Source organism: Buteo buteo, chromosome 24 (assembly GCF_964188355.1).
Source record: "Buteo buteo chromosome 24, bButBut1.hap1.1, whole genome shotgun sequence".
Classification (NCBI taxonomy): Eukaryota; Metazoa; Chordata; class Aves; order Accipitriformes; family Accipitridae; genus Buteo; species Buteo buteo.
In genome coordinates, this window is record NC_134194.1 from 14,382,078 (window position 1) to 14,406,408 (window position 24,331).

The 24,331-nt window shown below is 35.9% G+C and overlaps 1 protein-coding gene across 5 annotated transcripts in view; it reads left to right on the forward strand.

Moving 5' to 3' along the window:
• Window positions 1-24,066, forward strand: part of GABRG2 (gamma-aminobutyric acid type A receptor subunit gamma2) — a 43,200-nt gene extending 19,134 nt beyond the window's left edge. Inside the window, exons 5-8 of one of the 5 annotated variants that reach the window (XM_075057175.1) lie at window positions 18,049-18,201; window positions 20,265-20,470; window positions 22,289-22,312; window positions 23,791-24,066. In XM_075057175.1, coding sequence (XP_074913276.1) covers window positions 18,049-18,201; window positions 20,265-20,470; window positions 22,289-22,312; window positions 23,791-24,066 — 659 coding nt within the window. Of the gene's footprint in view, window positions 1-18,048; window positions 18,202-20,264; window positions 20,471-22,288; window positions 22,613-23,790 lie in introns of those variants that run through there. The other 4 variants (XM_075057177.1, XM_075057178.1, XM_075057176.1 and 1 more) reach the window with 4 other exon arrangements.
• Window positions 24,067-24,331: the final 265 nt, after the last annotated feature.

The following is a 24,331-nucleotide window of genomic DNA, read 5'->3' on the forward strand; positions in this document are numbered from 1 at the left end:
ATCCCTCTACCTGTTTTTTTGACACTTTGCAACTTCTGTCTTAATAGTTATAATTGATCAGTATTTTCAGAATTATAAACGAGGAGGGCCTGAGATAATATAACCTTGATTTCTCTTAAAGGAAGAGGATAAAAAGCAATATGATTCTCTAAGTTTTAACAAAATCTTAAACAGTACCAGTTTTGAGGCTTATAAAAAAGGGCTATTCATTATTTTTTTAATTTTTAATTACACTTCACAAGCCATTATAATTCCAACCTCTGGATGGGACTCAAGCTCTACGAGCCAAAATATCCTAGTGTGAATATTGGGAATTAAACTGAAATCAGTAAACAACTGAAATAATCTGAGAAGTGTTCAGCCTGATATTTGTAGGTTGAAGAATGGCAATTATTTTACGCACAGTTCAGATAAACAGTTTGGATTTGGTGTCTGGAATTAAAGAGATAGTAATTTTCTAATATATACTGAACTTTTGTATGAAGATTCTCTAGCAGACTTGAGAGCAAAAATTTTAAATAGAAATGTTCTTAAAATAATATTTGACTCTAGCACATCTGAAAATGAGGAAATTCAGCCCAAGCTAAAGTTCTTTATATAGAGAGCCTACACTTCAGACTAGGTTGGTTACATGAGGGAGCTTTATTTCACATCTGTACTAGTTAAAATCAAAGACAAATGTGTGATAATTGTTAATATGCCTGTCTGAATGCAGTGCCACAGGTAGTACCTGTGCACAGAATTTAAAATACAATATAAAAATAAATTTAAATGAAAAAGTAGCCTTTCAGAAAAGGGCAACGAGGAATATTATTTTTGATATGGCAAAGTTCTAATTCTATAATTCACTTACTTGGGGAATGCAAACTTGGGGGATACAAATTCTTTTTTCTTCTAGATATAATTTCCATGATAGTGGAATTTTAATCCAAGATCAGGGTTGCTAGCTCATGGTAATACAACTAAACAACAAGTAAATTGTTTCATACTTGGAGAACTTTTTTACACCTGTGTTCTTATTTTCAAACATTCACTTTGCTGAATAAGGTGTTCACACAGAGTTGTTAGGATCAAGAAACAGGGAGGAAATTACACCAGTAAAACAAGTATTTTTCAGAAACTACCATCAGTCATCTTCTTTTGAACTTATTCTACTTCTGGAAATAATAAAATGTTTAAAATTCATCTGGCTGGCAACTGTTGGGATGCAATTTGAGAACACTGCTGTCATTTCCACAGTAAAAACTGAAAGTCATGACAAAAAAACCCAAACCCCTGACTTCTCTTTTTCACTCTACTAAAGTATTTCAAATGCTTTCTTGGCTCTGGCTACTCTTTCTCTCCCACCTGCCGTATATGCATATGAACGGCAAAGTGCTTGCTAGGGAATGGGGCCAGCAGAGCTGAACCAGAAGGGAGGCCTGCTGCTGGGCACAGTGCCCTGGAGGAGGAGTGCTGCATTTGCCTGGTGGGAATGTTGGTTTCTTGAAGGAAACTGGATGGCATTTCCATATCCACAGTCCTTCTAGGAAACTCATGAGCCCCTTCAAAGCAAATATTGTTTTGTTGGGTGTAAGAAGTTACTGCTTGCAATTTCATTACTTTGCCTCTTGGGTTTTGAGTATCCTTCTCTCTTATGGCGTCTGAGGTAACATCATGACTGACTTTGTCTCATAGAGAATCTCTGTAACAAGCCACAGCTGCAAGAGATGAATGACCACTGCATCATTTCTGCACCCAACCTATCATCTCAACCCTTAAGTCTTTTATGATAACAAACTCCACAGAAAGATAAATGCAAAAAGCATCGAATGACTCTTTTGAGCATATTAACCTTTTCTGGTGCCTAGCACCAGTTGCAGCCATATCTCTCTGTGGAGTTACAAACACAGCCGCTAACTTCTAAAAAACAATATAGGAGACCTTACCAAGATCTAGCTTCCAGCAACTTCACATTACATCACCGATGTGTAAAGTACACTCCAGCCTACGTGGTAAAGCTCAATCCACAGTTCCCTCATCACAGTCCTGTGGGACTCCAAATGCATCCTTCTCTGTATGCCACACAGTGTTTCAGATCCAGAATTGCCAGTTCATTTTTAAAAGCTTTCCAGGGCATAACATTTTCAAATGTTAAAAGAGGAAAGTCTTAAAAAGACATAACCCATGGGATTCACAGTGTTATAACCTCACTTTTAAGGAAAGATTAAGAGGTTGCACTTCCTGGCCTGAAAACATACAATGTGATGGTATTCACACTGCTACGTGTAATGGAGGCTCCCAGGGGAACCTGTTTTGTAGTAGCTGTGAACTTTATCCTGAATACGTCTATCTGAGAAATAAATAGTTCTTCAAAGGTGTCCTCTTGAAAAGGGCAAGCCATTTAAATACCTTGTAGGATTTGGACTAGGGTGATTACATACACCTAGAAGCTCTACCTTTATTCCTCTGAAGCTGGTAACTGAAACTTCAAGATGGTATCCGTAGTCTTTAAAGAATTTTTTTACATCCTAGGCTTGATCTGTTTGACTTCAAATGGCAATACTGGTTATAAATTATTCATGATTCATAGCTGTCTCTTCTGAGACATGATCTTCAAACTAAGCATCCTCTTCATCTCTGTTCTTCCCTTCAGGCCTGTTGCATGCAGGTCTGTGGCCTGTCTTACTCTTGCTCTTGGTATTCAGTATAATTTTAGAACTTCATCTCATTGTTTGCCATTTTTCGTAGTTTCTCTTTCTCTTTCTCTCTTACTATTTCTGACACCTTCTACTTTTTAAACTCTACATTTATTTACTATTTTAACCATAACCTAGTTCTTTTGGCTTCAGTGCCATTATTTCTTTTTGTTCTCTGATTTTAAAAATCATTTTCCCCCCTTCTAATAGCTACAGAGATTCTGGGTTTTACAGCTGCTTTTTCTTTCCTCCAGTGATTTTACTTTCTACCTCACATCAATAATATCCTCCTAGAAAGCTCAAGAGGTTAAAAATACACCCAAACACATTTGCCATCTCCTTTCTTAGCATATAAATAACTGCTCTATTAGAGCTAGTTTTTTCCATTTCATTTCCTCATGCATCACACCTTAGCCTATTTTGCAACACCTACTTTTGCCAGTGGATGTTTCTGCTGTTATATGTTAGCTGTGATTGTGAACAAGATTAATTTGCACATTGCTGAAGGTTTGCACCTGGCTTCTGCAAGACAAAATGCTAAGAAACCAGAAAGAATATGGAATCCGCACACAGAGCAGCATTGTCCTCAGGCAAACCAGTAGCAGGAGAATGAGGATACTGTTTACTTCTCAAACAGTCCACAATAGTGTTTTCTAGAGGAACGTCTCAAGTTGGAAAACAAGTACGCTTGTGATATTTTTCTTTAAAATTGTTCTAAGAAGTTATAAAAACCCACAAGTATGATTCAAAATATCTTATTTTTAATAGTCATAGAAGTGAACTCTGAAGCACTCTTTTCCAGGTAATTTGGCAATCTCTTACAGCAAAATAATGGATTTATTTACTTAAGAATATGGAACAAAATGTCTCCAAAATACTTCCACATTTCTCTTTGGAAAAATACAGGGCTTAGAGGTAAACGGCTTGCCTAGATGTTACAGTTTTAAAGTATGGCTCTAATAAATTTCAGATGCTTACAAAAGAAAAGTTACTCTCAAACAAGTGAACCTACATACAGCTCTGGATTCTTCTCATGAATATCATTCTAAGCTTTTGTGTGTAGGATTTATGATATTTTAAAAGCTTTTTTTTAAAAAAAAAAGAAAAAGGGCTCACTTGCCTAGTATACAAACAGACCACTCATTGCTACAGTCAGATAGTGAGATACCATGGTAATCATTATTATAATAACAATTAATAAACAAATAAATAAAAAATAAAAATGACTGATGAATAATAAAACTTCACAAACAGTTACAAAAAAATGTATTATTCTGCTCCCTTCTTCCTTTCGCCTTATGTATGATAAAGATACACAGACATGTTCAAGACTCATTCAAATAGCAACTCCTGATGTAACCAATTTACATGTTCATCTGCTAAGGTGGATGAATACTAAGATATGCACTGGAATTCCTACACGAGTACTAGTAAATCTTAAACAAGAAGTTAGCATTAGAACTCACTTTAACAAGGTGCGTGAACATCCTCTCTTCCTACCTGTGTATCTGAGTAAACAACAGGTTTCTGAAGAACTTAATATGTCAACAGGTAGAATTGGAAAGCTGATTGGGAGGATTCCCTGCAGAATTCTGCAACCTTTTCAACACTTAAAGCCTTTATGATAAAACCATAAATTTTTAAGCAACGGAATTACCTTTTGCTACATAATTTAAGTCAATATTCAACAGAGGCAAATAACGGAGGTTTAAAATGCACTTATGTATTGCAGCCAGCTGCGCCTGTCATTGATAAAAGAAACAGAAAATTGTGGACTGTCTCTTTCAGTGGCATAATCACTACCTGGTCTATGCACTTACTTTTTAATTAACTAGTAAATGAATTATTTGGTTACCCTTCAACTACTTAGGGGTATCCTGTAAGAATCAGGAGTATCAGGAAGTTCAGAATTACTATAATCACTCAAGAACCCATATCATTTAGTGGTTAGCCAGATTCTGAATATAGGCAAGTTTTTCAGTGGAAGGTGCAGGGATCCAATTCTAAATAACAACAAAATAATCTAACTCTTGTGCATATATCACCTTTAATATTGTTATTTTTTTGTAAGCGCCAGTGCATGAGGATTTTTATTTTTTTCCAAAATTCTATTTTCTGAATTTTCTTATCATCTATAGGTGTCACCTTGTTTCCGTGGTGTACAAAAACTTTTTCAAAGCATACAGCCTGTTTTTTTTCTGGCAGAAACAAGACAAGACATGAACATGACAAAACTGAATGAAATCTGGTTTTTTCTTTGTATTTTAAGAAAGAAGTTTTTGGAAAAAAATGCACAAAGTTTCAGACCAATCCTTATAGCACTGATTACGAGCTCTGATTTTAAATAGGAGCATTTGTGAGTTCATTTTATTTTGCTTCTTTGTATGACCATGCCTACATTGGTACTTTGTAGTATCACCAGAAACAGAATAATAAGAATAATAATAATAAAACATTTTCTAGTTTTCTTTTGTGTGAGAAGCCAAAGAAAAAATATTACCTTATAAGTATAAATATAACTCATAAATATTATATAATTACATTAAATATTATTTTTTTCTTTTTCAACCACTGCCATTAAATATTTCCATGTAAGTTTAGAGCAGAATCTGCCAGATGTTGTTGAAGCACATAGTGTGCACATGTTCCAAAGAACATCCATGGGAGGAAAGATGAGTTGAGAGAAGAGTAATAGCTGTCCTACAGCTCTACAGCTGTTCAGTGAGAGAGCTGGGACTAGATGTGAGATATCTTGCCTGCTGCTTCAGTGTCCTAACCAATAAACCACACTGCTTCTTTGAGATATTTTTGGGCTATGTTATTTTCCAACAAGCCAATTTACTTTTTACTATGCATCTTTGTTGGGTTCTTGTGCCTAACATCATTTTCTTTCATTACTGAGCTGCCCTAGCTCTCTGAAGCCCATGACATTTCATAGCTGATCACATTGAGCTCTGAAGAAAGTTGGGTTTGATCTGTACTACTTTTGTTCCTTGATGTTTTGCCTTCCAGGATGTCATGCCCGGGTGAGTTTTAGTCTTTTCTTGGTTACTTAGATGGTTTCCTGGGGGTTTAAAACTAAATATTTGCTGATTAAATCTTCTAAAATATTTAAAGGAAGCAAAAAATAAATTGAATTGAAATCCTAAAATAATAATAATAATAATAATAATAATAATAATTAGTGCTGGAAGTTGAGCAATAAAGCATGTTGTATTCCTCCCAGCATCACTTGGACTTTTTATTTATGGTGCTGTCTTTCCAGTAAACTCCCTGTGCATTCAGTGGAAGCGAGATGCTGGTGTTCAAGTGGTACTTTCTTGTAGAAATATTTCTTCTGCTGGGGGGTTCAGACAGAATGAATCTGTGAAATCTGTAGCTCCCCTGCAGAACATTGCCTCCATGCAGTCATGCTTCTCTCTTCTGGAGAGGAAGTAGAAGAAAACATCAAGTTTTTTTGTGGCCTCAGGTTATGTAATACTGTCTCCTGGCTCTGAAAATAACTGGAAACATCAAGATCAAAGATTAAATCTATTGTATCCTCAAATTCCTCTTCTCTCAGAACGAAAGGCTTTCAGAAGAATTCCAGAATGACCTTTGCCATGCAAGACAATTTGTAAAGATGTAAAAGCAAATCTGAGAAGTTGTGTTTTATGAAGTGCATCAGTCCTGTGTGGACATTTCAGCAACCAGGACATGCACAAAGCTCTTTAAACAGTACTAATTTCAAGGGACTTCTCTAGCATGTCTGTAAATCTGTTATTATTTAGACCAAAAATATTAAATACTTTATTTTCTTCTATTGTGGTGTTCAGCAAATAGGCCTGTATCTAATTTTCAACCACTTCTGAAATTTTAGGAAGCCTACAGTAGAGTACATAGATGGCATGTCGGTCTCTTGTTAAGCCAGTATGGGAGCAGTTCTGTCCACAGACTCATCCATTGACCACAAACAGAGCCCTAATGTCTAATATCAGATTAGCTGAGATGACACCATGAAAGGAATTGGTCCACCTAAGATCTGACTCCCTTTGGGAGTTGTCTATTCCTTTTGATTGACCACTTGCTTTTAACTTTGTTATTTCAGGTACTTAATGTTAGCAGTTTTTAACTTAGGCCTCAAAGTACCACCTTTAACTTCATCCCCATTTTTACATCTTACATTTATCTTATTACCCCTGGAGTTGCCCATACTCCCTTTTCACACAAATCCTTTGCACAGTTGTCTAGGAAGTCCAAATATGTAGACCCATGATACAGCATAAATGTTGTGCTTTACCACCCCTGTAAAACAAAAACAGCCACTATTTTGTGCTTTTTTTCCTTGATGCAAACTGCTGGAAATTTCAATATGATAAAATTTACATAGCTTTGACAATTCTTATTTCATGCCATTTCATAATCCTGATAGTGTGTTTGATCTAAAGTACCAGGGATGTGGCATGCTTCATGCTTTGAAGTATGGAAACAAACCAGTTATTTCCAGTTCTCCCTGTATGTAAGAGCAGGCAGGGTTGGATGTTGCCAGGAAGTGGGTATACCATCTGGATACCTTAAAATTAATGAAATATAATAAAAAATATTTCCTATTTGTTTATGTTGGTGATTTCACTGTATCTCCAAACCTTTATTATTAAAATGATAATAAATCAAATATTCAAAATTAATCAAGTCATTGCTTTAAACATGCACAGAGCCCTTAGGTATACGTGCATAATTTTTTTGAAGCAGACAGCTTTTCCTTAGGTATTCAGAAAACAACCAGACATCCAAAAGAGCCAAGGACACAGGATGCCTGAATGTATCAGGCACAGCAAGATTTCTAACAGAACAGCACCCCAACTGGTTGCGTTGCCTGGAAATTGTGACCCTACTTTCTCACGTTACTTGAGATTTCACATTTTTTATCTCTGTTCCAATTTTCTATCACAGTAAGTCAAACAGGTTATTCAGAAACCTAACCACTCCTAACCATTCAGAGATGAGACACTAAGCTTTCATCCAGGGTTGATGCTTCCTAGGCAGGAGGGGAGTGGGAAAGGGAGCAGAAGGTTCTATAATTTGCAGATTATTTACACACTGGAGCATAATGGTTCACTCACAGCAGTTGCAACCTATTACATCATGCTGCTGCCGCATCTGAACACTAATCCTGCACACTAAAAATCCTCCTGTATTTGCTAATGCCAGTGTACTAGCTTAGCTGCCTTCAAAAACAAATAAAAAAGATTAGTTGTTTGTAATTATGTCCCAAACTGGGAAAAAAAAATCATATGTAAATATATAGGGCCAGTAACATTCATTTTCCCTTCCAACTTCTAGTATTCACAGATGGAACCTTAGAAACAAACACACCTAAATTCACCTTCAATCCCTCAATACATTTCCACATACTGACATTTTTCAGCAACAAAAAATTCTTAGGGTGAATCTTGTCTCTGTGAATTCAAAGGGAAGGTGGGAACAACAGTAATAGATTTTAATTACTGTCTAGTGTCATTACATTCTTTCCTCCTATAATTAGAAACTAATGAGAAGTGGAACACATTCTGTCAAATGAACTGAGAAAACAGCACTTCAAGTGGAATGAGTGGCCAAGGACCAAACAAAATCCAGAACTGTCGGGCAGAAAGTCATGTCATACATAAAGAAATTTCATTTGCTTGGATGGCTGTAATGATTCACCTCATTTTGCAGGAGTTTCATCAGCTGGGGTTGTCATTTCACACAAACATAAACTAACTCCAGTTCTCTTCTCCCTGCTCCCGAAGGAAATCAAGGTGTTTGATGTCAGGCACATTCGCACACAGACATCCACGTTACTCTTTAAAGACAGAAAAAACCCGAGAAATCTTCTCCCATCCCCCGCCCTCCTCCCTGCTGTGCAATGTAGTTAGGATTCATCCTTTGGAATGTAAATTGAAAACCAGGCTTGCAGCTATCTGAATCCCAGAGATAATCTCATATAAATGGACTATAGTGCAAGCTTTGTCAAAGTCTTAATATTGTTTTACCTCATTACATAATCAAGCTATAATCACGGCTTAGAAATGGATATTTAAAATTGGGGTGAAATCACCTAGTACAGTTGCTGTGCTGTATCAGCAATGACCATGAATCACCCCATTCTTTATATAATGCCCAGACAGAGCAAGTGCCGACAGTCAGGTAGAGAATGGCACCACTTCCAAGTGCTTAAAGTTTGTTGCAAGCAAATATCTACAATGTCATGGCAGATTTTCTTTCCTTCTTTGCCCTAAAGGGTAAACATTCACTGTATTTTATTTCACGTCATGACTTCCCTATGACACAATAGTGGTGTTTTGCTGCTAAACCTCAGAGGGAAAGAGACTGTCAAGCACTTTTGAAAAGGAAGAGACTTAATTATTTCTTGAAACTGTCTGGCCCTTATGCAGTCTAAAAATGAGTCAATGAAAGAACAAAAAAATGGTGAAGGACAGAAACAATGAAAAGGGCATTTGGCAAAGGATAAGATAATGAGAAGGTCTCATGGTCAGATATCTGGGGACAGTGTTCCTTCTGATTTTGCCTTTTCCCCAGACTTTTCATTTCTGGCTGTGGACACCAATAAATCTCATAAATATCAGCTTATGATCAGCACTGTGATCAAATTTCTGTCCTATCTTTATGAAAATTCACTCATGTGCCCAGTGATCAAATACTTCAGCCAAAATTATTTTCCTGTTATATATGTAAAAACATATTGCACTGGAGGACCTAATATCATCTCTTCATGTGACAAATTACCAATTTTAGAAGTACGGTTTTATTAGTACTGAACCAGACAGTCTTAAGAACTTTCTGATCTGTTGGAAGAAGAAAAAAACATCAAAAATAGGTCATTTTAAGTTTTATACAAGAGAATCATTTAAATGGGTTAAATCTGAATCCTCATAGAAAATTGTGTGTTTAGAAAAAATATTATGTTTTCCTCATACCACCATAACTGTGCAAGACATCTAACTGAACCGCATTTTCAGGCTGACTCACTACCCTCACCAAGACAGTAAGTGCCAGCAGAACTCCAAATATAGGCCCTGTCAAGGCAAGAAAAGAGATGGGGACAAAATCCAAATGAAGATGCATCAGGACAAATACACCAATCTTAAACTATTTACATGATTTTTCATCCTAGATTAGAGCTGCAGTGTACAATGTAGTCCACAGTCTGACGCTGGCCTGATTTGACAGACAGAGGTCTGACTCCAGTGTCCCATTCTCCCCTTTTCCTGCCTTCCCTGGGGGCAGTCATCTGCATCCAGCCACTGCTGAGCAGAGCATACACCAGAGCTCTGGTACCATCACCTATTTTGGCATGAAAGAGAAAAGGCTTTGTCCATATTTTACCATTCCTTTTTTTTTATTTTATTTTATTTCTCCACTCAGAGCAGTTTTTGGGTAACCCTGCTGCTCTCCAGTGTGTCAGAAGTAGAAGAAGGGTGCACAATATGAAGGAAATGGGTTGTTTTACAGGCAACGCCCCACAAGCTTACCAACCAGTTATTATTTACTATTACAGAATATCTGTATAAAAATGGCACCAAGCCTGACTCTTTTTTAAAGAAGGATGCATTTAGGATCCTTTTGGTCCCATTTGCTATTATTTTTATAGTCAGTACTGGTCCAGTAGGTTGGCATTTTAAGGCTAAAAAGAATTAGAAGCTCATATGGATTTGGTAGGATTTGGGTACGTAGCTCCAGCCCAGAAATGTAAGGCACTGAAATAATACACAGCAAGATGCAATAATGCCAGCTCTAGAAAAATAACAGATGTTTTTCACATGTTCTGGAAATCTGAATATTGCAGACTTAGACAATAAACCCTTTGGGTCTGGGATCATCTTGTTTTAAGTGTGGGTATATCATGAAACAAACTGGTCAATGATTAAAGCCTTTCAGTTCTGTCAAAATATTTGAGACATTTTCAAAACCTTTTGTTTTTCAAATTCATCATGAGCATTTTATTTTTTTTAAATACAACTCATTCAGAGTGAGACTTTACTTAAAGTACTGACAACAATGAACTTACAACAAAGCTCATACCTTAAAGGAGTTATTTATAGAAATCATATGTTACTATTTTAATGGTATTTCCATGTACCACGACTAAAACCAAGAAAACACATCTTTTCCATTAAACTACAATTTACCTGTTCATTCTTTTAAAAAAACCAAACATCAGTGCTAGCTATGATCTCTGCCTAACAGAAAAGAGACTCTTGGCCATGTTAACAGTAAAAGAGAGAGCGAACAAGGATGTATCTATTAGTTATTTATGAGGAAAAGAAGATAAATTCTGCTGCCACAGTTGTTCTTCGTTAACAATTTATGCAGTTAGTACTCATTACTTGTAGCACAAAGGTGATGTTACTTTAGTAATATTTCTATCATACAAGAGTTGGTTTAGTTCTTACAAGTGCTCCTCTATTAACAGAGCCATAGAAGTCAGTTATGCCATTTGAGTGTTTGTACAAACACTCGATGAGGAGAAAAATTAGAAATTGTTAAGAATGGGTTTTCCACTGGCAGACTTGCAATCATTTCTCCTTTCTATTCTGAGGGAACAGTGCCCTCCTGTGGCACGATTATTTTTTCATTTGCTTTTTTCCTGTGTATACTTCATCCAGAAAGACGACTGGATAGGGTTTCCCATATCTACACAAGTTATTTATTTATGTACTTGTTTATATGAGTTAATTTTGAGAAAAGGTTCCATTTCTATCTATATTTTCATATGATTCTCTAAAAAAAAAAATCTTTTAAAAGTTCTTGCTCTTTTCTGTTTGGTTTCTGTGTAAAATTAGGAGAGAAAAACCCACTGGAAATCTGGACAGCTGGTGCATGTCTGGGTCTGTATGAACCATGTGGCAGTTATTGGCTGAGCTAACAAAACTGTGCCTATTATTTACCATATAAACAGTGACCTACATTAATCCTAGTTGCTAGTCATTTGATCACTCCTTAAAGAACAAATGACGGCCTGAAATTTTGGGAGAATTTGGCTCATGCATTACTATTCTCCTGTCTTGTCTTTTTTTTTTCTTAGCAGTTTCACAAATCCATCTACCAGAAGAAAACTTCAAGTTTTAAAAAGATATAATAATGATACTTGGTAGCGTTTTTCTGCCAGTTATTGATTCATCATCAATATTCTCCTATATAATTTATTTTCTCCATGGATTTTTACATTTTAGGCATAAAAAGCACTAAATTATAAACGTTATCCAAATTAATAAAATACACATTGATTTTCATACTACTAAACACTGGCAAAAATATTTGAGGTAACCAAATACTCAAGGAAAATCCTGTTCAGACCCTGAGATAGAACACCTCCAGTTCCTGGGGGAGAAGAGCTCCACAATGAAGCTCCCTGACACCATGGAGTCAGCATGAGGTGAGGAGCTCATGTGCTCTATACTTTCAGCACACAGAAATTCTGGAGATTTTAGGTAGTGGACTGTATAATGGAATAAATAAAGTTTGAGAAGAATAGAGCCACCTCTACCATCCATCTGGTTTTGCTGTGCCCTTCAGTGGTGTGTAGCTTTGTAAGAAACAGAGATAGCATGGGGCTAGTCAGAATAGTCTTCTTAAAAACTCTGAAAAAACTTCTTATGTCTATGGACACATGCCTATGCACACATTGGTTGTTTCCCAAAACTTTTAACTTAGCCATGGAAGATTTTCACAGAAATGCCAACATATAAAAAGGCCAGCCCTTTACCCAATTAATTTCCCTGTTCAAAACTCCATATATTTAATAGAAATGAAACACTGAATTTTCTCCACTCCAAAACTATCTATGAGAATGAACTGAAATGACACATACAAATAACTTGACCAGATGGCCAACATATAATTTTTGAAGTTCTTCTGCAGTCCTTTTAATTATTTAAATCCAGCAGCCTTTTAAACAACAGAAAACAGAATCTTATAATAGTAAGTGTGAGACAATCTCTGCTATAAGTATTGCTACCTGAACTATAATTAAGACACCAATTTCCTGTGATGTTAGAAAGCTGTTCTTTTCTCTAGCATTTGTACTAGCTTCCAAATCACTTCTGAGTACAAATTAGAGGCTTGTTTCCGCTCCCCCCCCCCCCCCTTTAAACTTTGCACAGTCACTTAAACATGCATAAAGAGAGTACTAATGGGTATAATTTCCCATTCACTTCGCACAGGTATAAATGGTTCCACAACTGGGAAGCAATGAAGGATCACACCCACTGTGCTGATTAAATCAGTTAAGTACAGTGTACATTCCCCCTGGCTATGCTTCCTGGCACTGCTAATTCCTTCTATTGAACCTTTGGGACTTAGGCCAGGACGTATGCACAGATGGTTCCTCAAATCAGAAAGTCACTTCCCCTACCGTCTAACAGAGCCTGAATCCTGGTATTCAAATTGGTATATCACACAAGTGTATGGTAGGAGGAGCTTCCCAATTTCCAAAGTTCACATAGACTGCTTTGAGTCTGTGTAAATTAGGATGGCACAGGACTGTTAGAAATAAAACCTTTTGTAAGGGTTTACTAAGGACATGGTCACTGGATACGGATGGTATGCATTTCCTTTTCAAAATACCTTGTACTCTAGAAGTGACTTTTAAGACCCATGCACTTTCTCTCTGTGCAGCAGGGATTATTGCCAGCTTCCAATTCAGAGCAGCAGTATGAAGATGATGTGGCTCAAGTCAGAAGCCTGCCCTGCTTCTCATGATCTTCCCAACATAATTGGCAGGAATATGCATTTAGTAGAAAACATGATATGAGTATTTATATGTGAGGATAAACATGACATGGATAGCATTTTCCCAAGGGACTGCATTCTGGTTTAAATATGTATCACTGAAGAAACTAATTAACTGGTTGTCATATCTTCAGATGAAGAAAACTATGTCTATCTATATATACAAATGTAGATGAATACAGGGGAATAGGAGAAATACATATATTCATACAGAGAGAGAGAGATGAGGTCTAAATACATTAAGGATGACTTAGTATGCTCTTCAACATAATAAGATTATTTTTTCCAGGGAAATTTTGTATTTCTTTAAAAATTGAAAATTATCTAGGTATTATTTTCTAGACATATGTAATAGTTATATATATCTTAGAATGGGCGGCAGGCCCATAAGGTCGCTGGTAAAAGGCTAAGTAATCCAAAATCTTCTAATTAGGGTGCCAAATGTTAAGTACTTAAGTATGTTTTCTTACAAAGATACTGCCAGGTTGTATTATCATTCATTTCTAGAAAAATCCAAAAGTATTTTAGCCCTCCAAACAGCAATCTGGCAGTCTGAGAAGCTTTCTTGCGCAGTAGACAATACTGGATAAACAAGAACCAGAGCTCAGGGGAAGAGGATGAAGTAATAATGAAAAGATTATCAATTTGCCAAGTGAGAGCTAATGAATGACACTGTGCTAAGGATCAAGTCTGCCCATTTTTTACTAAAATAATGTCTTAGTTTGACAGTTTCATGCCAGCATCACACCAGGAGTGAAAAATCACTTTGGGCACAGAGATAATCTAAAAATAACAGAGTATTTAAGCTGGTCCCAGCTGAAGAGCAGGTAAGTCCATGAATAGAGTCAGAAAAAACAAATGTGGAGAAAAACAGGGCTGGAGCAAGATTCCGTCATGAAAGGTGTGACTAAAGCAAAGTATTGTCAAGTCCATGTTCCACAGAGGACTTAATGCATTTTACATTTTGGATGTACATGTTATGACAACTGATATTAGGTCCTAAATTGCACGTCTTTGGTCTTGCATTAATTTGTATGCTCAGATTACTTAATCAAAATCTCAGAAGGCCTGCTGTTATGTTATTCCAACGACACATACATAAACTAGGCAATACCAGCAAGATGCTCCTCTGGAGCACCCCACTACTTAGTCCTGTTTTCCTTAATACTTCATTTACAATTGTTCATATTACTTCAAGGCTAGAAGAGATATTCAATACATTACAGAATTATTGGCTTGCCCTCTCTTGGCATTTCCTAATTTACATTTGTCATTCTCATTCTTGCCTTGAAAAAAAATCATCAGTACATCCCACTTCCCAAAATCACAACCAAGCAAGGTAAAAAATAAACAAAACACCTCTCTGTGGTATTAACATTGTTCCTTTCTTTAGTAAGATTCTCTGAAATAGTAGAATTTACTCTACAATGCAACAGTGCCTGCACAAGCAGGCTTTCAGATTAGAAAGCAACAAGTAATACAAAAGAATTTATGCATCCTTGAATGATTCTTCAGACTGGTCAACTCCACACTGCCTGCCAAGTTATAGTTGACACTGAAGTTTTTACTTCCTCTGATTTAACTTCTCCATTAGTAGAAACCTTAAAGCCCATATAAAGTATATATGGTTTCTTATTTCCCTGAACGTTCAGTAAAATGTTTCCAATTCTAAAAGGCATGAGAAATAAGATCTGCCAGGATAATTCTGTGGACTTTGTCTATAAATATCAGGAGCTGATACAGTGTTCCCTATGGATATCATTCTGGAGTGGTTTGGATTTTTTTACACATAAATCCATTCGGAAAGAAAGTCTTTGCATAAAGGAAAGTGCAATAACATTTGTGAGGGTTCAGTAAAATCTGGAACAATTACATCACTTTTTAACTTTTTGGAACACCTTAGCAGAGACGTGCTATTTTTAAACATAATTGGTTAAGAAGTCCAGTATTTAAAAAAAAAAAAAAAGCAGAGGGAATTGTGTTCAATTAGATATAAAACACTTCCCTGTGGACTGTCTCCAGTTTGTGTAGCAAATGCTCCATGACAGGACACTGCTGTTGCTCTATGGAAATGAATTGTCCTTTGAAGTGCATCTTTGAGATGACGGAGAATTCAAAGTAATGTTTCATTGCTGTTGAATGGACTAAGACCTTTACAAGTTAGTTAATATTTTAAAAGCTCTTATGCATTACATTTTAAACAAAAAATATTTTTATTTTAACATAATGCATATAATAATGTAAAAATATTATTGTAATAGCTTACTATGTAAAAACCACTCCTTGTGTTAAAGGAAAAATCCAAACAAGACTACATGAAGACCCCAGATGTTCACCACCAAGCTTTCTAGAAAAAACATGCTAAAATAATGTATGTGGAAACGGTCTATAAAATGGAAGGACTGAGGCTACTATCTCTATATACACATATACGTATATTCATATGTTATCCACACCACCTTTCAGTTTGGTTCGCATACACTGTTATTGAACAAGGACAATGCATGAAGTCTTTGCAGTATGCCTTGGTCTAGGTCACCTGGATTTATCTGTTTGTTTTCTCAGCACAGGTGCTGAGGTTTGGATTTGACTCTAATACCTGTAAGAAAATGCTGGCTTGTGTACTAGATTTTGATATTTTCGGTTCTTTGAATAAAAAAACCTACAAGGCAAGAGTGCTAGAACTACCAAAACAGTTGGGCAAAAAGACCTGTCCAAGTACAGGACAAAAACCAGGGAGAAAGTAGTTACCTAGGATCTGATATATCTGTTCAGCTACTCCAAAGGAGTCTATAGCAGTTGCAGCTTCAGAAAAAGCAGCAATAACAGAAGGAAAACATCTGTTTTTTTTAATTTCAATTCTGAGCTAGTCTTTTTTACCTTTTTGTGTTTTCATTTATGTTCGGCTTTATATTTCACCTCTTTCGTCTGGTAAATTTTTGTCTCATTAAAGTAAAATAATAACACTGAGCATGAAAAACAGCCTTCTCCTTAAAACTGTTTGCATGGAAGTAATACAGCTACTGCTTAAAGTAATCTCTATCATAGTATGGCTGGGAAAAAAAGCCCAATTTTGAAATACCAATGCTATTAATAGCACATACGAAGGTAAATGAATAAAAAAGTTAATTCCCAAAATTGACAAAATAATCACTTCTCAGGAAGTTAATACATGATCCAGAGAGATGAAGAATGAGTCATACTGTAATTTTATGGCTTCAGTTTTACAGTGTTCCTGAACAGTGGTGATTTTTTTGGTTTTGGGTTTGTTTTGGTATACGAAGGACATACACATATAATGCAAACTTCTCTGTGAATTAAGGGGATAATCAGACTGTAGTTTTTAAAATTGGTTGCTTATACTCAGCTATATCACCTTGTAAACCACACATATAATTTGGTTTTTAAGTTTTTAGTTTAATTATAACATAATATAATTAAATTAAAACCAGTTAATCCCTGGGATATGGGCATTCACATTGCAGAAAATAACATAACAAAGAAGCACCACCTGAAAAATGATCTCTGAAGTTTCTTCTGTGACCAGGCTCAAAGAGATTATTTGGGGTGAAATTAAAATTTTAATTATGCCTGAAAACAGAGAACTCAATGTTAACTAAAGGTACCAATCTAAGCTTAATACATATTAGCCACAGAGTCTCTTTGATAACACTGGAAAACTATCTCACTCTAAATTTGCAAATCCTATTCTGTTTCAGTTTGAGACTTCTCTGGACTGCATTTCACTGAATTGCAATGAAGTTTTTTGTAGCCTGGGGTTCTGTAGTTCTTCTGCAATCAAGATTTCCCAGGAGTGCTGTAATCTGAAGTAAAGATGAGAACTAGGTTTTTTTTAGTTTAGAAAAAATACATCAAAAACTGTAGGCTTGCTGTATTCCTGAATCCAGATGGAATTTACTTAATAGTTTGAGAGGGGAAGAAAACCTGGAAAAAGAATCAGAAAACTATTGAATGGGAATGATGTGTTATGCACACCAGAGTAACATATAGCCTGGCTTTGGGGGGCACTTAGATGTGGGTTCAAATCCTTTTAGAGAAGATAATGCAACAGAAGATCTGCAGGCAAATAAAAAATTAATTATTGACACAGCCTAGCCCTGAAGAATAGTTAAGAACATAAATAATTTAGAGAGTACATCTGAAAGCATGCATTATTTGAGAGCAGAGCTGAGAGCATTCTAACAGGGACAGCATGGTGACTGGAGATTCACTGGACCACCACCACTCGCTCAGTTGCTGTAAGAGGACTATACCAGGCATTTGCAAGTTATGAGCAATGACGGGTAGAAATAAGCCTGCTGTGCTATGCAAGGGAGTTTACCCTTGAAATCTTAAAGTACAAGTTACCTAAGTGAACCTGCAAGACCGTTTACTTTCATAGTGTGGAAAATCCACTGCTTCTTGAGCTATACCAGCGTTGAAGAAGAGGTATGCATATATTTGCCATCAGTATATCTGGTGAATCAGTTTAATATGTATAACCCAGACATAAATAGGAAAACCTTAGCTATTATATAGAAATTTTATGTTGGGGTTTTAACATATTATTCCATCTCAGTATGCTTTTATTTTGCAGGAGACTATGTAGTCATGTCTGTTTACTTTAACCTGAGCAGGAGAATGGGTTATTTCACTATTCAGACCTACATTCCCTGCACACTTATTGTTGTGTTGTCCTGGGTCTCTTTCTGGATTAATAAGGATGCAGTTCCAGCCAGAACATCACTGGGTGAGTTGTTTTTTTCTTCCTGCTTTTATTCAAGTGTTATGATGTTTATTTGACACCTCTGTGGATCACCAGTTTGTAAATGTAAGAGGAGAGAAAATTTCACATGAGCTCTCCTAGTTTAAAGGGATGTAGTAATTTCCAAGGAATAACACAGCCTAAACCATCTTAGCATCTCTTCCTTTTTACTATGTCAGAACTTAACTCTGAGTATTGTAGATTGCCTACAATAAAAACTTTTGCATCTTTTCCGGTGACAGCAGTATTTTTTTGTAAACATCAAGAATGGGGAACATTGCTGGATTAGAGGCAGGAATGCACTAGTTTTATTTGCTTTTCTTCCATATCACAGTGACTAGCAATACAAATGAAATAACTACCAAGAGTAAATCAATCTTTCTGGCTGCCTGTGTGCCATAGCGGTAAAAAGGGGAGAATGTAGCACCCTGACTTCTACTTTAGGGACCAACAATCAAATGTAGCCTTCAGGCCACAAAATCAACTGAATTTCGTGGGATCTAAAATCCTATACGTGAAAATGTGACACACAATTAATAGGAATTAGCAATTTCTACACATTTAGCAACTGTTCTACAAATAAACCAAAAGAGAGACCAAATCAACCTTGCTTGTGCAAAAGAGCTGTAGCTGTAAGAATTAGCAAAGTAGAAGCATTCAACTAGAGAAGGTTAAACACATTTTCTATTTCTGCATTAAATTCACACAAGTGACAAGGATTTTAGTTTTTCCTTCTGCATTTTCATTTCTTCACAGAACTACAGCACAGAGCACTGGAATACAAAATGAGGGACAGCATTTTCATTCCAGAACTCCCTTGAAAGAAACACAGGAATAGAGGACCAGTGGCTCCCATGACAGAAAGTTATAAGCATTTTATTGCCTTTTCCACATCCTCTCTAAAAAGAGATTATAAAATCTGCTTTAAAGAAGTATAAAATTAATAAAGGCATTCAGCTGTTATTTTAAATTTTACTTAGATACACAAAACAGACCAGTCCCTCTGTTGACAATTAGTCTATTTGTACCACTGAGGAGGTAAAATCAGTGGTATGAAATTTGCCATATAAAATGTGATGGATTTTAACTGTTCTGATGCATTTTTAATGTTCTTCACATCATAGTACAGGGGATAATGTTCTGAAAGGAGAAGGGACCGCGAGGCATGTCACAGTTCTTCTCAGTTATAGACTACAGTCACTTACGAAGGCCAGAAGAGATACTGCTCTGGCACAGAGAGAAATCTGACTTCACAGAGTTACAATTACAAGGAGCCCTGACAGACATTCCCTTTCAGCTTTATATGCAAGAAATCACTTAAATAACAAGCAGCAGATAATTTGTGTAGGGCTAGCCTATTTTGCATACAACTACAATGCATTTAGACAAGAGAAAGGAAACAGTTTTATTTCTTTATGTAGCACTTACAAACCTACACACATTTTGTCCTGAAGTTCCTGCTGGATTACACGCTTTCTAAAGAATTTTCATGAATTTCTACCTCATATAATGGCTGCAAGTATGTCTCTTACTTGCAGGGTATCATTACCTTGCAATTAAAAATAAGCAAAACATATCTCAACAGCACAAAAAGTTTGAGATTGGTCTTGAGGTTACTTTGAAGAATGGAGTAAAATGATTTTTATTCTCCACCATGATTTTCTCACTCTGACACAAGTTCTCTTCTCCCTACCTCTGTTTAAGGGTTTGAGCACACAAACCCAAAAACTAAGTTTCTCAATTAAAAATAAATAAAGGCCCCCTAGATATAAACTACGAAACTAAAAAACTAAATAGAATTTCTTAGAATCAGAATCTATCTAACCAAAGTATTCTGCAGAGCAGCACTTGCAGTGCAAAAATGTATCATACCCCATGTTAATCCTAAAAGCTCTCATTGAATCCACATCTGGGATGTGCTGTTTAATATCTTTGCTATATGTTTGAACTCCAAGCATACTTCAAAACCAGTCAGAGAGAGATAAATGGCAAAATCAGTTTGTTACTTGAAGTAATAACATTTCTGTTGTTTTCTATCTATCTGCCAGGTATTACAACTGTCCTGACAATGACCACCCTAAGTACAATTGCTCGTAAATCTCTTCCCAAAGTCTCCTATGTGACAGCAATGGATCTTTTTGTGTCAGTCTGCTTTATTTTTGTTTTCTCTGCACTGGTGGAATACGGAACTTTGCACTACTTTGTCAGCAACAGAAAGCCAAGCAAGGATAAAGACAAAAAGAAGAAAAATCCAGTATGTATCTTTTTACCAGCAAGGTCTAAAATTCAATTAGGTTTTCTGAGAGAGCATTTAAATCCTTCTTTATGCTTGTACTTTATTTTCAGACTTTGCTATTACATATATACTCTTTCTTCATATCAATAGGAATGCAAACATTCACCTTGATAATGAAAAGCTCATATATTACAGTTGTCTGGATACCAGAGAAACTAATTTCTTAGAATACGGATCCTTTTAACCAAAGAGTTCTGCAAATCACAACTATCACCAAAACCATTATTTATGTTACACATAGAGCTCTTTCTGTGACCTTTATGGAAGAACTGTCAGTTTCTCTGTCTTAGCTTTAGCAATATTCTCTGCCGTTTACTTATGTCCATATTATTGACATGACTCTGTTTTTCTTATTATCAGGACTACTGTTAAATTTTATATTCAAACTATGGAGTGTGCTTTTTCTAATTTCCCCTTAAGCATCTGTTTCCTTTTCATTGTTTCCTTATCTTCTTTTTCTTGTATTTCTTACCTCCTTTATCTACTTCTCTCCCTTAGAAAGTGATATGACTAGCAGTTTACAATGTTCCTTATGGATGCATGCTACACAATAATAAAAAAGTGTATATAATAACCACAATAAAAAAATCCTGGAAATAACCTCAGTAGGGATTTGGGGTTTTGCCCAGATAGGGAAAAAGTTTGTTGTTTATTTTGTCCAGGACAGATTTCTCCTTGCTTTTTGCAACTGAGCTGAAAAGCCTGTTGTCTAGCATCTCTGAGGTAAAAAGAATTAGCGTACAACCCTAGAGGGAAAAATAGCCTAATCGACTACAAAAAAACCCAAATATGCCTGTGAAAAATGTGAAGAACAAGTGTTTTACATTAATGGAGAGTATTTTCAAATCCATTTCAGGCATCTAGCAAACAATGAAGTCACTTGGATTTGCTCTGCTAAAATCTTCAAGGACTTTTGAAGATATTCTCTCTTAGTTATAATATACAGCACACACACACAAAAAAAGAAAAAAGTAATTAAAGAACCTTTTATTAGGCATTATTGCTATATTTTCAACTTTAAAAGCTGATGAGAAGTAGACTTTAAAAAAACCATCTATAAGACTATAGAGGAAGAATTATCACCTAACTTTAGGTATGCTAAAGTTGAATTTGATCATAGGATTCTTTTGGTCAAAAGAAAGAAAGGGGCACTTCCAGAGGGTGATGCATCCTGGCCTGTCTTAGGCCAAAATAAAAGTCTGGCTGTGTGCATGCGTGTCTGTCACAGTCAGTTAAAGAGCAAATTTAGTTGTCTCACTTAAAAGATGTCCATATAAGGGCAGATTACTTGTTCTTTACATTACTTATTTGTGAGCATTTGGGGACAAACAGAACTATAAATGACTGCCTGGATCCTAATCACAGAATCTAAAAAACTTAAAAGTAGGATGTTAAGGACCCAGCCTGCAAGTAAAAAGAATTTTTTCTAAAAAGTGTTTTTATAAACTGTGAATGGTCTCTTTCAAAACAGTTTAACATAAAAGATTGGAATCCTCTGGGAATATGAAAAGATCTAAGAGTTTGCTATCTTATGTCTTTGACCCAGATGTAGTTACAAAACAGTGACAAGTGAAAAATGTGGGGGGGGTTTATATTACCGATACTTGTTTAAATTGCTATTATCCCAACCCTTCTATAAATTTAGTTCTTTTTGACTTACTATGTTTTAGAAACATATTTTTAATTTATATTATTTTTGTCTCTTTCTTTCTTTCTTTCCTTTCTTTAATTTAAAACAAAACCCTCTGATTCTCTTTTCTGTCTACAAAATGAAAGCTTCTTCGGATGTTTTCCTTCAAGGTATAATGTTTTTTGCACTGGAAATTCACTGCATGCGACTGCTGAATTTAACTATTAGAGCTTATATGAGAGTGGTGTTTTGTTGTTTTTTGGGTTTTTTTTTTTAATGAGACATCTAAGCATTCTACTCAAGTTAACTTCCTAATTAAGTAGAATGGTTACATATTTCTAAACAATTTGTAGAGTTGATTCAGCAGCCCAAATACTGATTCACTATGGTTCTGAACTTACCTAATTTCAAGAGTGACTAACATTATTGGATCACATGAATTAAGAGAGTTTAATGTTAAAACGTTTCTGCTCCTCTCTTTCTCAATTTGCCATGGGATCCAATAGCACTAGCTACACCAGAAGCCTGCAGTACACCCTTTTAGAACTCAACTCTGATCCCTCCTTTTTAACCTTTGTGACTTCACTCCAAATTATAAAACCAAATCTGTTCTGATGTTGACCTGAACAAAATTCAATGTCATCATCAATTACTCAAATGCTGTTTCTTATGCAAAAAAATCAGAGTTTTGAAAGGGTTTAAGATGCATATATATTTTTAATGCTGTCACTGGATCAACACACTTTTAGCAAATTAACAAATATATCTAGCTATGTTCCACATCTAAAGCTTATCTTCATTCAGAAATGCAGAGATTTCATAAAAAAAAAGAATCAGGGAAAAAAAAGAAAACACATAGAATAAAAGCCAAGAAATTTACATACTTATGGAATTGTTGTTATTTTACCCTAATAACTATCAGCAGGAAATTTCAATGCCTGTCATCCTAGCGTTCACCAAGTGCTCAAAAGTGTTTTAAATGCTTAATTTGCTCAATTCATTCCAAATATATATGTGTGTATGTATGTACAGCTACTATATAAAATTTGGAACATGTTGAACCTTCTAGTTGGTGAACATTAGTAGATGGTGAACTGCATATATTCAAACAGTTGGAGAGTCTTACAGAGATTCTCCTAACCTTATTCAAAAGACCCAGGTTTTGCCTTTTTTCCTGTATGTGTATTTGCTTCCGTCTCAACATGAACCAGCCCTATATTAAAATCCTGCATTTCCAATTGATTATTTCAGTTCCTTCCATGTGCAATACATAAATTGCTTTCAGATATCAAGCAGCCATGTAAAATATAAAACACAAAGGAATTTCAAAATACCATCAGTTACATTCCTGAATGTTTCCTTTAACCTCTAATGTTTACTTAGCTTGGCTTTAAAGCTAATTGTCTACAGCTGTTAACTTTATATTGATTTGTGCTGCTTTCCTGTAAAGTTAAAGTGTACAATGCAAATGATTTTAGTAAGTTCAAGGTAATATTACCATTAGAACTCCTCAGCAATTTCCCACATACCCCACACAGAGCCATCATTCACGTGTTGACCATTAGTCTCCATCTCCCTGTTGGTCTGGTGATAATAACAGAGTCTCTCCCTCCTGCCGTCTTTTTCTTTTTCTGCCACTCCACCTTAGGCACCTACAATTGACATCCGGCCTCGATCAGCTACTATTCAAATGAACAATGCTACACACCTCCAAGAAAGGGATGAAGAATATGGGTATGAGTGTCTTGATGGCAAGGACTGTGCCAGTTTTTTTTGCTGCTTTGAGGATTGTCGAACAGGAGCATGGAGGCATGGAAGAATACATATCCGCATTGCCAAAATGGACTCCTATGCCCGCATCTTCTTCCCAACTGCCTTCTGTTTGTTTAACCTGGTGTATTGGGTATCATATCTTTACCTTTAAAAGCAGAAGGAAATCAGTGATATGAGCCTTACTCACTGAATTTCTTAGAGAGATGGTTTCCTAAGTCCACTTGAAGTATCTACAATGCGCTTTATAGTGGTCTGAATTCTTTAGTGCCATAACCCGGTAAATATGAATCATATCATTTGTCCAAAAATTGCCATCAGGTTATTGTGAATTACATGTGCATTCAACATGCCGAAATAATTTGAAATAAGTGTCATACAAACAGGTAATATACAGCTATACCTGCTGGAATAGAGAG